Genomic DNA, 11,909 nt, shown 5'->3' with positions numbered 1-11,909 from the left:
AGGCCCACATGATTGCTGCTCGCAGTGACGTGGTTGGTTATTGAAAGTCCTTAAGGCTACGTCCTCGCAGCTAGCTACTTATGCAGAGGGAGAGGTCCCAGTCGGTTAGTTCAGGAAGACAAGTGCACAGCGTGCGGTATACACCCACCCTGCGCTAAGACGACGTTTGGGATTTTCCGTACTATATCATTCTGTTTATCTCTTTGTGGACTTCTGAAGACAATCGTAGCATCATGAGCACGACGGTAGGTGTTTCTTTGTTTTGCTCGTTGATTTCTTTTTTAACCGTGGTCTGGCCACCGACGACCACTAGCATTCTTACGAATGGGCGGCGGTTAGGCAAAAATCCGCCGCAGACACTTTACTGAATTTGAATGGTCCATTTCGCCCTAACGTTTACACTATCGCAAAAAGTTCACTTTTAAAATTCGCGTTTTGAAAGTTCTAGCTATGTCATTATACGTAGATCTGCATTTTGTTTAATCCATTCAATACACAAAATTTAAATGTCATACCTTTACATACACCCGAATGAGTCTCAATGTTTTCAGTTGAATGCGCTTTTCAGATTAATTTTTTCCACTTATTATTGGTTACCTATCATGAAGCCCATATGCCTTTACTGACAGTTTGCAAGATTAGATATACATTAGCTTGCCAATCTTTGTGTTGGGAGTATACTGTCAAGTGATGTTTTTGTCTTTCTATATGAGATAACAAACAATGCCTTACAATGTTTCGTGAGGCCAGGGTCGTCCGTGGCCTAAGGCGGAACGTGAAGCTAACTACATCAAACTTTTGACTTCAGCAAAACTGGTTTGAACTGGTCAGAACCGCTTAAAATTTTTTTTTCTACAACCCCCACCCCACCCTCCTCACACCCCTCCCCACTCGTCAGCTCCGGCGCACGTTTAGTAACACATCTGACTCTGTGAACGTTTATTAATATCCTCCTGAACCGTTGCCACAACACGTAGAAATCAGTCGAGTAGCCCCTTTACAGACCTTTACTGGCTTTAGTATTTGTAGCTGGGCGTTATCGACATCTATGTATGGTCTTCTGGGTGAAGACCTAAACATTTCCTCACGTTTGGACGTCTGGGAGTGTCGTGGGACAGAAAACATGCGTCACGGGGCCCAGAGAAGCTGGAACCCAGCGGTGTTTTCTTCCAATATAATAGGCGGTACTATGTTCCCCCTCCCCTTTGTTTCCATAAGACTAGCTAAGCAAACCGATGGAATTGGAACGTGATCACCACAAGATCCGTCCCTCACAAAGCCGGACTTGTTCTCAGTGATATACGTACCTTATACCGGAGCCAAATCCACCCCTTGGGTTCTTGGCAGATAAACAAAATATACTCCAGGTCAAAACGCTATATTGTGACGTGACTGAAAAGACATTGAAAAGTCCAAAATAGCCTGGATATGTTCTAAATCTTCATGAGACCAAAAAAAAAAAAACAGTATCCCAAACGTTGACTCAAGGGCGAAGCTTTTGACTTTTAATTGCTTCCGATCAGGCCTATGGCTATTGAATCGTTCGGGTGTAATGGGGCATTGTGCGAATAGCCGTCAGCACCATGTGATGTGGGCAAGGAGAGGTTTTGTCGTAATAAATCTTGGCGGAACCGAGGTCATGAGAAACTTCTCAGTTAATTGATGGTCTTTGTTTTAGCCTGAGTGTCACCACTCACCAGCAAGCAAAAATATGGAGCTATCAGTTACCACGGAGAATGGTACCGACTACTTTTCCTTCTTAGGAACTATGTGATGTTGTGACACCCTTTTGTATGGATATTCAGTACTAACAAGCTTATGATTCTCTTAGACTTGCTGGATTGTAATGTTGACTGAAAATGCCCCAAGAAAAATATTTACATTTTAACTGTAACATTTTAAGTTTCTTAACTCTGTATCGTCCAAGCGAAACCTCGATAGAACATGTAGAATACACGACTTACGTCTACGGGACTGTGTTACTACAGGCAGATGCCACGCCTGCAGAGAACGGGGATGTAGGGGCGACAGAGCCCGTGGTGGCGAAGGATGCTCCTCCTGCGAAGGAGGCAGCAGCGGCAGCAGACAAGCCGGCTGAAGGTAGGACAGTGCCGCACCCTTGTTGTTATACATGTAGAAGCAAATAAGATATAGTGCAGATTATTGATGCACGTTTAAGATGATTTGCTTTGTATATGAAGATGAGTTGTTGTCCAGTCAACTGTATAACATGTTTTATCCACACGGCTACACGATGCGCTCAGGTGCAAGAGCCCAAAGGCATAGTTCTTGAGGCCTGCCTAACTTCTTTAAGAACAATCCATGTACCTGTTCTCTACCACACACCTGGCCCTGGCGGAGGGATATCGCAGAACACTGCACCCGTCGCGCTGTGATCACGCTGAATAGTATTTACAGTCTTGTGATCGACTGGGAGACAATGAGTTGTGCAAATCAGCAAATGTGAGCGTTTAAGTCCAGAACAAAAGTATAGACAGACAGCCCGTCGGAAATCTCCCCGGGCTCCCCTCATTTTGGCGCCGCTGGACGACGATTTATCAGGCGGCCTGTGTGGGTAACACTTAGCTGGATATAGCTTGGTACGTGTTGTTTGTTTGGCGCGGTGCCAGAGTCAGATTTGTCTTAGACCACTGGCTTCACAAGTTGCATACAGAGAAAAGTCTGTATGTCGACGTACGTGCGCGCGGCATACAGCAGTCATACCCAAGTCTATATATTACAGACTCCCACCTAGCACAGCATGGTGGCACAGGCAAATGTCAACACCATATTAAAATGATGTAATGGGTTATTGCGCCATTCCCCTATCTTTTTATAGCCCCCTGTCCAAGGCCCTCCGTCCCAACATATATCTGTGTCCCAACAACTGGCACTGCAGCTTCGTTCTCAGCGGGACACGGCCTTGCCCTGGTCCAACCGCTCCAAGTTTTGAATATTTAGCAAATTACCGGCATGTTTGTGGTCTCCTCGGATTGTCACCTAATACACAAGAGGGGGGTGAAATACTCCCCACCCCTAAAGCCTATGAAATAATGTTGTTCGCGCAGAAAGGTTCCAAAACAAGTTGAAAGGAAACCGCTCTGAGAAAACGACAACAACTTGGTTTTCGTAATCATTCATCACGGCAAGACTATTCTGTCGACATCCGTTGTAAATATGGTATGTATAATAGCTGAAAGGCACGTCCAACATCAGCAGTATCTAGCTCTATTATTCTGGAGGTCAGTCCTAGTTTTGCTAATCTTCATGCTTAAGTGCAGTGGACACCGGACGGACGTAAAAATCAACATAACTTTCGTGTGTTATCTTCTATTTAGCACGCCCCCGTCACTCCCTTAAGAATGTATGGAGAAAATTTTATCTCTTATCCGACTAAAATACACAGTAAATAGCTGAAATTCGGGCCGTGCTTTGAAGATTGACAGAGAGTGATGTCACCAGATTACGTGCTCTGATTACAGCCTTGAACGTGACCTCGACACGACCCGTCAGTGCGTTCCCAACATCGGCATCATCGGGCAATTTATTACATGGACGTTTCCTTTTCTTTAGCAATGCTTGCATGTCAAATTTGTCACCATCGCTTGAGTTTCTTAGTACAAGACTTCGTAAATCTATTTGGTATCATATCACAAAACCATGGTGTCATAATAAGCCATGTGTGAAATGGTTAAATCGCAATTACTCAACCGAATATTCATTGATGCACAAACGTTTTGGTCACATTGGTCGCACGATCGTCTTACGATTGCAAACTGGGGGTATTCACGGAGTAGTCGTGCATGTGTCGTACAAATTCCAACTGTCATCTTACCGACGGTAGGTATTTTTATAGTCTGCTTGACAATATACGTCATCAAAATCGTACGACTGATGCGACAGTCGAGTAAAAAGGCAGCATCAATAAAAACGAAGCAACTCTAAACTCTAGTACTATATTCCAAAAAGGACAAACTTGAATTTAAGGTCTCTATTCAATCATTCTCTTTTTCTACCAGCAGCTGAGGCACCCAAGGAAGCAGCTGCAGATGCAGAGGCACCTGCAGCACCTGTTGAGGTAATCATAATTGGTTACATAGTCTATATATATGTTGCAAGTGGGTTTCTGTATATAATGCATAAATCATTGTATTTTATCACGACAGGTCTGATCGCCATGCACATATAATGCATACTTATAAAGCACGCTTCCACCTGAATCTATAACATTTATGTCATCATTGCCAATTGGTCGTATTGCAACCCGTTGATGCGTATCATTGATCAACCAACGATAGAACCAGTTCACTGCTTTCTTTGAGCAATATACCTACATGCATGTGAGGCTTGGTATGCATGCATTAGCAGAGTATGTTCTGATAAGATCTGATAACAGTACAGCCTGAGCTTGCTTGCCGTGGCATGCTTCTGTTTGGTGCTGATGCCGCCTTGCTTGCTGGAGATATAGGAAGGAGCCTGTGTATGCTGCATGATGTAAACAACAACGACACCACTAGAGAGATACGCTCTGGACGACCGCCTGCATGACTCGCTAGATGTAGAAATCTGCTTGACTGCTACAGCTACTTGCAGTGTTGTGGCAAAATCCACAAACAGGTCCGTGACTTTGTACGTGAATGGTAGAAGGTAGTGACACCTTTTATTTTGGTACCAAAGACAGTTCCAAGCATCATTCATATTCGTCACTTCACCCCCACTCAACCGAACACGCTCCCTCAGTTCTCCGAGACGAGTGATGTTTGAAATCAAATACACATGTGTCAACTGTAGATCACCTCTAGTCACTGCCCTCCAGGGCCCCAAGTAAATACCAGATGCGTGTGGCATGCTTCTTAGTTGGATCCTCCGTAGTGAACGCAGTGACTGCACTTGCTGCATGCTTACGGTAGGTGGAGGGAGCGAACCGAGTCTATACTCTTGCTGACCGGTGAATGAAAACTATTGAATCCACAGAACGGTGACGCTCAGCAAGAAAATAATGTAGCGGAAGAGAAGGCAGCAGACTCGAAACCAGAGTCTGCTGTTGAGAGCGAAGGTACAGAGAAAGCCGAATCGGTTGAGACTTCTGTGACACCGGAGTCAGCTACAAATGCACAAGACGGGGAAAAGTCTGAGACAGCTGCTGAAGAGGCCAGTCCAGCTGAGACACCTGCTCCAGTAGAAACTGACAAACAGGTGCACTAATAGTTGTGTGTGCAGCTACGCTTTTGTAAATATGTGACGCTTGTCTTTTTGTGATCACCTTCTTTTTTTTCCTGCTACTCTCTTCAGTCATGCACCTTATGACGTTATGTCCATCATTTCCGAACCATGTCATGCAAACCATGTCATGCAAATGTACTGTTCCCTTTATGTATTCTCTGTGTTACTGAAAACGTGCGATTGACAGGGAATAGTGCTAGTCATCGTTCAAAAGAACTCTTCGATCTGATTTTCTGCCTCATTCTCATCAAAACTCACAAATCGTCTCTTTGCAACAAAATGTACCCGCCCGGCCGAACGAGTTAAAAGCGATTGATTTTCTATTTACAAACCTAATATAAAGATATGGGTACCAAACTTCAGAGAACCAAGAAGTCACAGAAATGGCGGACATGCAACGACTCAAAGCTGAAGCTGAGCAGAGTTACAGCAAGGTTTAAACGCTTAGTTTTATTGATATCGACACAACACAGTAATGTCTCGATGGGTTGTGTGTTTTGTCAACTAACTGCAAAACTATCCCATGTATGCCCTTGCTTCACGTGCTCCTTCCTGCCTCACACTAGTGCTTCGTTTGCTACTACCCTCCAACCTGCTGTCCAACGATCTACTCCATGTATCATGTCATGTTTGCGTAATCCCGTTCTATCATCCACCCTACCTGTCTAACCTTGCTACAGGAGGCGAAGTCAGAGTTAGAACAAAAGGAGGCGGAACCTCCAGAATCCGCGACAGAGGAACAGCAAGCCTCTACTGAACCTGTGGCTAATACAAGTACAACAGTTACTGAAACTGTAACTGTAGAAGAAAAGCAAGGATCGGAAGAGCCCGTCGCGACAACGACCACAGCAGAGGTTGTTGAAGTGGCACAAGAAGTATCTGCTGAATCACCTGTCGAGCCTGCTGCCCCAGAGGACGTTGTTGTCGATGAAAAGCCAGCTCCTGTTGACGCCGAGGCAGAAAAGGGTACAGAGGAGGCTGCTGTGGTGGAAAAGCAAACGTCTGCTGACTCGACGGTTGAGGCTGTCGCAGCAGAGGCACAACAAGTTTCTGCTGAACCAGCAGTGGAGACGAGTACTGCAGAGGGGGTTACTGAGGAAGTCCAAAAGGATGTTGATCCCAAAGCGGATGTAGGTACAGAGGCGGTCACCACAGAGGTACAGCAAGGCGAGCCAGTTGTTGATGTCGCAGTAGAAGTTGTTGAAGAGGTCCAACAAGTTTGTGCTGAACCAGGAGTCGAGACAAGCGCTGCGGAAACAGTTGAACAGGATGCGGAGGCTGGAACAAGTAAGGAGGTTCCCTCAGAGGAACAGCAAATATCTGCTGAGGAGACAAGTTCAACTGAGCCTGTTGTAGAGGAAAAACCAGCTGAACCCAAGGCGGAGGAACAGCAGGTGTCTGCAGAATCAGCTGTTGTAACAGAGGCTAGTGAGGAAACACCGCAAGTGCCCGCTGAACACGCAGAGGAGACAAGCTCAAAAGAGCCTGTTGTAGAGCAGACGACTAAACCGGAATTGGAGACAAGTGCAGACGCCGTTGTTGTGGAGGAACAACAAGCACCAGCCGAAACAGCTGCCGAGGCTGTTGCAACAGAGGCTAGTGAGGAATCACAACAAGCGTCCGCTGAACCAGTAGAGGAGACAAGCTCAACAGGGCCTGTTGAAGAGGACGAGCAGAAAGTGACCGAGCCCCAACAGGAGGCAAGTACAGACGCCGATGCTTCGGAGGAACAGTCACCAGTTGCTGAATCAGCTACCGTTGCTGTTACAGCAGAAGGTGATGAAGAAACACAGCAAGAGTCGACTGAACCAGCAGAGGAAACAAGCTCAACAGAGCCAGTTGTAGAGGACGAGCAGAAACCAGCTGAAGCCGAATCGGAAGTAGGCACAGACGCCGTTGTTGCGGAGGAACAGCAAGCGTCTGCAGAATCAGTTGCTGCAGAGACTGTTGAAGAGGAAAAGCAAGAGGCTGCTGGATCTACAGTGGAGGCATGCGCGGAGGCTGTAGTTGTAGAGGAAGTCCAAGCATCTGCAGAACCAGTGGTAGAGACCGTTACAACAGAGGCGGTTGTGGAGGAACAGCAATCAGCTGTTGAGGCTGTCGTTGTTGAAGAAACGCAACAGGTATCTGCTGAACCAGAGGGTGCTGAGCCCGAGGCTGAAACTAGTCCAGAGGTGGTTGTCGGAGATGCACCAGAACAGACAGAGACTACTTCACCCCCTGACCCCACACCGGAAACACAAGATCCTGTCGCTTCCCCTGACACTGTTCCCGCAACATCACAACCCGCAGAACCCTCTGAACCTAGCCCAGATAACCAGGTGGGACATGGTGCCGGGGAATCGTAGTGTGAAGGTTTTAGATAGTTACACACAGTTGCAGTTGCCCCGGTTGTATTGTTCTAGCTTATAGATATATGAATAGCATAGAACAGATTAGATAGCGCAGCTGTGATGTTGTAAACTTTGAGTGACGAGATACGCACTATGCACAGAACAACCACTAACGACAACGTACTTCATAACTTTACGTAGTCACGTCAAAAACATCACACCGACCAGTTATTCGTATTTAAATGTCAAAATTTTCTTTTCATGTCATGGACATGGACTGTCTAATCCCACTTGTGATACGCATTAGAATGATTATAACACGGAGGCGTTTAGTCGCCAGAACACTCCAGCTGACATCAACATTTCGTTTAAAGGAGCAGAAAGTAGAGGAGGCTCCCACGGCAGAGGCCCCACCAGCAGAAGAGAAGGCAGCGGAGGAGGCACCTGCAGAGGCGCCACCAGCAGAGGCGCCCCCAGCAGAGGAGGCACCAGCGGAGGCGGCACCTGCGGAGACTGCGCCGGCAGAGGCGGCACCAGCAGAGGAGAAAGCAGCAGAGGAGGCACCAGCGGAGCCGGCACCTGCCGAGACTTCGCCGGCAGAGGCGGCACCGGCGGAAGACAAACCCGCCGAGGAAGCACCTGTAGAGGCTGCGCCGGCAGAACCAGCACAGGCGGTGGAAGCTGCGCCAGTTGAATCGGCGCCAACAGAGGCTACTCCAGCTGAGGAGACAGCAGCGCCGGTAGAAGATAAAGCAGCAGACGCTGAAGAACCAGCAGCTCCTACGGAGGTAAGACGTCAGTTTATGCCCACTAATTAGTCATAAATTATGAACATTTAAGTAATGTCACAAAGATTTTTTTGCAAACGCAAACTTTGTGCTATGACGTAATACAATCCTATCTACCGCCAATGTGGGATTTTTTTCACTTCTCCTCACAGGAATCACCTGCTACAGAAGAAGCACCTGCAGAGACACCGACAGAGGCTCCAGTAGAGCAAAAAGAAGACACCCCCGCCGAGGCAGCTGCAGTAGAGCCAGCAGCTGACGCACAAGAACCTCCAGCAGAACCGGCTGCAGAAGTACCTGCGGAAGAGACACCTGCAGAGAAGCCAGCAGAGGAGGCACCAGCAGAGGAGACACCTGCAGAGGAGAAGCCAGCCGAGGAGACACCTGCAGAAGAGACACCTGCAGAGAAGCCAGCAGAGGAGACACCTGCAGAAGAGACACCCGCAGAGAAGCCAGCAGAGGAGAAGCCTGCAGAGGAGACGCCTGCAGAGAAGCCAGCAGAGGAGACACCTGCAGAGAAGCCAGCAGAGGAGACACCTGCAGAGGAGAAGCCAGCAGAGGAGACACCTGCAGAGGAGACGCCAGCAGAGAAGCCAGCAGAGGAGACGCCTGCAGAGAAGCCAGCAGAACCAACGTCAGAATCAGCAGCAGAAACGCCGGCAGAGCCAGCACAACAGGTATTGTTGCCGCACAAAATCCCCAAGTAGCCCTTATAAAAAATCATAACAAAATCTTAAGCTTTAAATTTTGTGAACTAATGAAGTCTGCGAATTGAAAGAAACATTACAGTTGAGTACTTATTTTCTCTTTGTACTTGAGGGTCCCCCAGGTTTTGCCTTTCTTGTAGCCCCCTGTTAACCTTACCTGACATACATGTTGTAGTTTAAATACAGTATTCGTTATTTGCAGGAGGCTGAACCAGAAACAGCGGAGCCCGGTGCTGTACAGAAGGCAGAATAAGTCTGTGAGTGGCACCATTCAGTTAAATACCCCATTTTGTTTTGATCCACCGTATTTTGTATCTGACCGAGAATAGCGTGTGGACTACATGCTGGGACTCGAGACACTGGATACATGCACTTTTGTGCACCCCAAATTAGACCTGTGTACCTACATGTAAAGTTTGAATGTAGTTGTGGCCTGCATTAGTGCACTTATAATTTTATGTGAGTTATGTGCAAAGGGTAAAACTGAAGTCGAGGATATTCTTGACATTTCAATGTCAGGAAAACTTTGTATTTATAGTCGTTTGAAATATAATTATAGAATTTCTAAATTCAGTCAGACAAGAGACAGTAAAATCTGTACAGTTTAAAACAGCGATTTGGAAACCATTTATATGCCATGTTGATCTGATCCTCTTCAAGCCGGTCACCTGTCCAAAACGGACCCTTTTGTCCGGTCCCGATGGTTACCGTCTTGAGCAGGTTTAACTATATTTAGGTTTTGCGGACATTGTACTTTATTTCGTGTTACCTCAACTTTTTTCAGTGCACCTATCCCGACAAATGAATTCCTACCCTTGCCATGCAGTCACTAAAGACAACTTTAAAATCCAACGATAAAATGCTGCCACCGATAGGAGAAACAGTTTAGAAAAATATGTCGTCAGTGTAAAATTGATTAATAACATAATGATTTTCCCCACAGGAAAGGCGATGAAAAGAGTTGAAGATTGTGAAGGGACAGAGAAGAGATGGGAACCAAGAATGAAAGCTGCTATTTTAGTACAAAAATGGCAACTAAATAACGATGAGTGGACCTACTCATAGATAGGAGGGAAATGGGAATGATGTGAAAGGAATGTAGGATGGATCTTTGTCAAATATTTTGTCAATACGTGAAAGCTGCTCTTTTGTACTTTTGTACACCAGGATACTTTGAATATTGTCTTCAGCATACCAGGGGTACTTCTTCGTATTTACAACTTGGTATTTTTTGAAACATGAAATATTCCATATGTTTTGCAAATCGATGCACCGTAACCAAATACGGAATCAATTAACGTGCACGCAAGCTGTATTATAGTGGTAAAGAAAGCCTCCCTTCCGTGTGAAATTATTTGAAATGGTAAACGACTAAGAATTTCTAGTACACGTCTAACGTAGCAAAGAAAAATATTGGTGTTCATGTATTCAAGTAAAAATAACATTGCCATCTAATGATATCCTTCAATAATGTAACTTTTTTAGAAACATTTGTCACATCCAGTGTGTAACTTTGTCTTTAGGTTATAGGTACCGGTCAAATGGGGAAGTAATTGTAAAGCACTAAACGAGAGAAAGGCACAGGTATAGCTTTTGACAGATGTTTCCTTTAGGAACGTCCTAGATGCTACCTGTACATAAGCATCCTTCTGATGGATATGCCCCTGATACATGTTAATATACTGTAGTCGGTTTTACCCTTAACTATATTAAAGTCTAAAACGAACCTTAACAAAAGCGTAACCTAAAATCATATCAGATGGTGAAATATAGCATCTAGATCTTCTTACTACAACCTCACGCCTCAAAATTCTCTTTGTAAATTGAAATCATCATAATTTTCCACCAGTAACTGACTTAATATCACACACACCTTGTATCGACTGTGCCCCAGATTTACAATGAGGCTTTATGCTTTATGTAAAAAGGTTTTGTCTGGTCAAATTGCCGGGACCCAAAAGGTCAGAAATGGATTAAAAAATGACCTATAGTCTTTTCTTTGGTCGGATACAGCCCGTGTAGCAGGATGGATGTATCAGTTACTGCTAGGAATATAGTACATTATTAGACACTTTGTTGGAGTTTCTTGTATATCTTGTCTTGGTGTAACTACATGACCAACCTAAATGTGGTAATAGGCTAGCGGTTACTACTCATAGTAGTGTCATCATTGCCTCTGAAATTCACTTCGTGTGTCTTATCAATGTACATCTGCCATAGAGCCTGCCGGGAAACACGGTGTTCTGTACCTTGGAAAGAAATCTGACTCAGTCCACTCAGAAATATTTTCGGAACTGCCCAGTGCATACTAGGGGCAAATCAGGTGCAAATCTTCTAGAGGGGGTTGAGTGACTTGTTGTTCTTGTCCCCACTAGATTTACAGGGGATGGTGCATAGTTAACATGCATTGATGCCCAACACTGAATAGCATATGAATCTGAATATCATTTCAATGATTAATGTACTTTTACATTGAACAGGACACTTTACGGCAGATTAGCATCTCAAAAATCGTCTACCACATTTGAGAAAAAATTTTTTACGGCCGTGACATTACCGAACTAGATTAAGTGAAGTAGTAAATCGATGCTGTGTATGTATTTTTGACAATAATTCCAAAGCTGAAAACAATGGTGTTTATACATTGTATTATCCAATGAGAAATGATTAAAGGTACTCTCTTCTGGGTAAAAACACAGAGATATATGAATGTAGGTGCTCTATGAAACGTTTTTGTTAAATCATATTGGGTAGGAAATGAAACGATATCTCGCACACCTGGGTCAAAGGCAAGGAGTATTCTTGGATACGATTTATATTCAACATATAGAGAACGTTTTGGGTATAGAGGCATTAAG

At 45.1% G+C, this 11,909-nt stretch overlaps 1 protein-coding gene and 1 long non-coding RNA gene across 6 annotated transcripts in view; one reads left to right on the top strand and one right to left on the bottom strand.

Annotated features, from left to right (window-relative positions):
* The window catches only part of LOC118420341 (fibrous sheath CABYR-binding protein-like), a 23,600-nt gene extending 12,057 nt beyond the window's left edge, over positions 1 to 11,543 (top strand). The window contains exons 2-10 of one of the 5 annotated variants that reach the window (XM_035827130.1): positions 1,989 to 2,100; positions 4,020 to 4,078; positions 4,975 to 5,196; positions 5,904 to 6,191; positions 6,240 to 7,544; positions 7,931 to 8,344; positions 8,497 to 9,021; positions 9,254 to 9,308; positions 9,995 to 11,543. In XM_035827130.1, coding sequence (XP_035683023.1) covers positions 1,989 to 2,100; positions 4,020 to 4,078; positions 4,975 to 5,196; positions 5,904 to 6,191; positions 6,240 to 7,544; positions 7,931 to 8,344; positions 8,497 to 9,021; positions 9,254 to 9,304 — 2,976 coding nt within the window. In that variant the 3' untranslated portion in view covers positions 9,305 to 9,308; positions 9,995 to 11,543. Of the gene's footprint in view, positions 1 to 72; positions 246 to 1,988; positions 2,101 to 4,019; positions 4,079 to 4,974; positions 5,197 to 5,903; positions 7,545 to 7,930; positions 8,345 to 8,496; positions 9,022 to 9,253; positions 9,309 to 9,994 lie in introns of those variants that run through there. The other 4 variants (XM_035827151.1, XM_035827140.1, XM_035827114.1 and 1 more) reach the window with 4 other exon arrangements.
* On the bottom strand, positions 995 to 11,710 carry LOC118420409. Its single transcript, XR_004831739.1, has 3 exons — positions 11,542 to 11,710; positions 9,072 to 9,076; positions 995 to 1,005 (listed from the first exon to the last, which is right to left on the bottom strand). It is a non-coding gene; the product is annotated as an uncharacterized LOC118420409 (long non-coding RNA).
* Between the last annotated feature and the right edge of the window lie 199 nt (positions 11,711 to 11,909).

Source organism: Branchiostoma floridae, chromosome 1 (assembly GCF_000003815.2).
Source record: "Branchiostoma floridae strain S238N-H82 chromosome 1, Bfl_VNyyK, whole genome shotgun sequence".
Taxonomy (NCBI): domain Eukaryota; kingdom Metazoa; phylum Chordata; class Leptocardii; order Amphioxiformes; family Branchiostomatidae; genus Branchiostoma; species Branchiostoma floridae.
The sequence above is the reverse complement of the archived record's forward strand: the minus strand, read 5'-3'. Positions and strand labels throughout refer to the sequence as shown.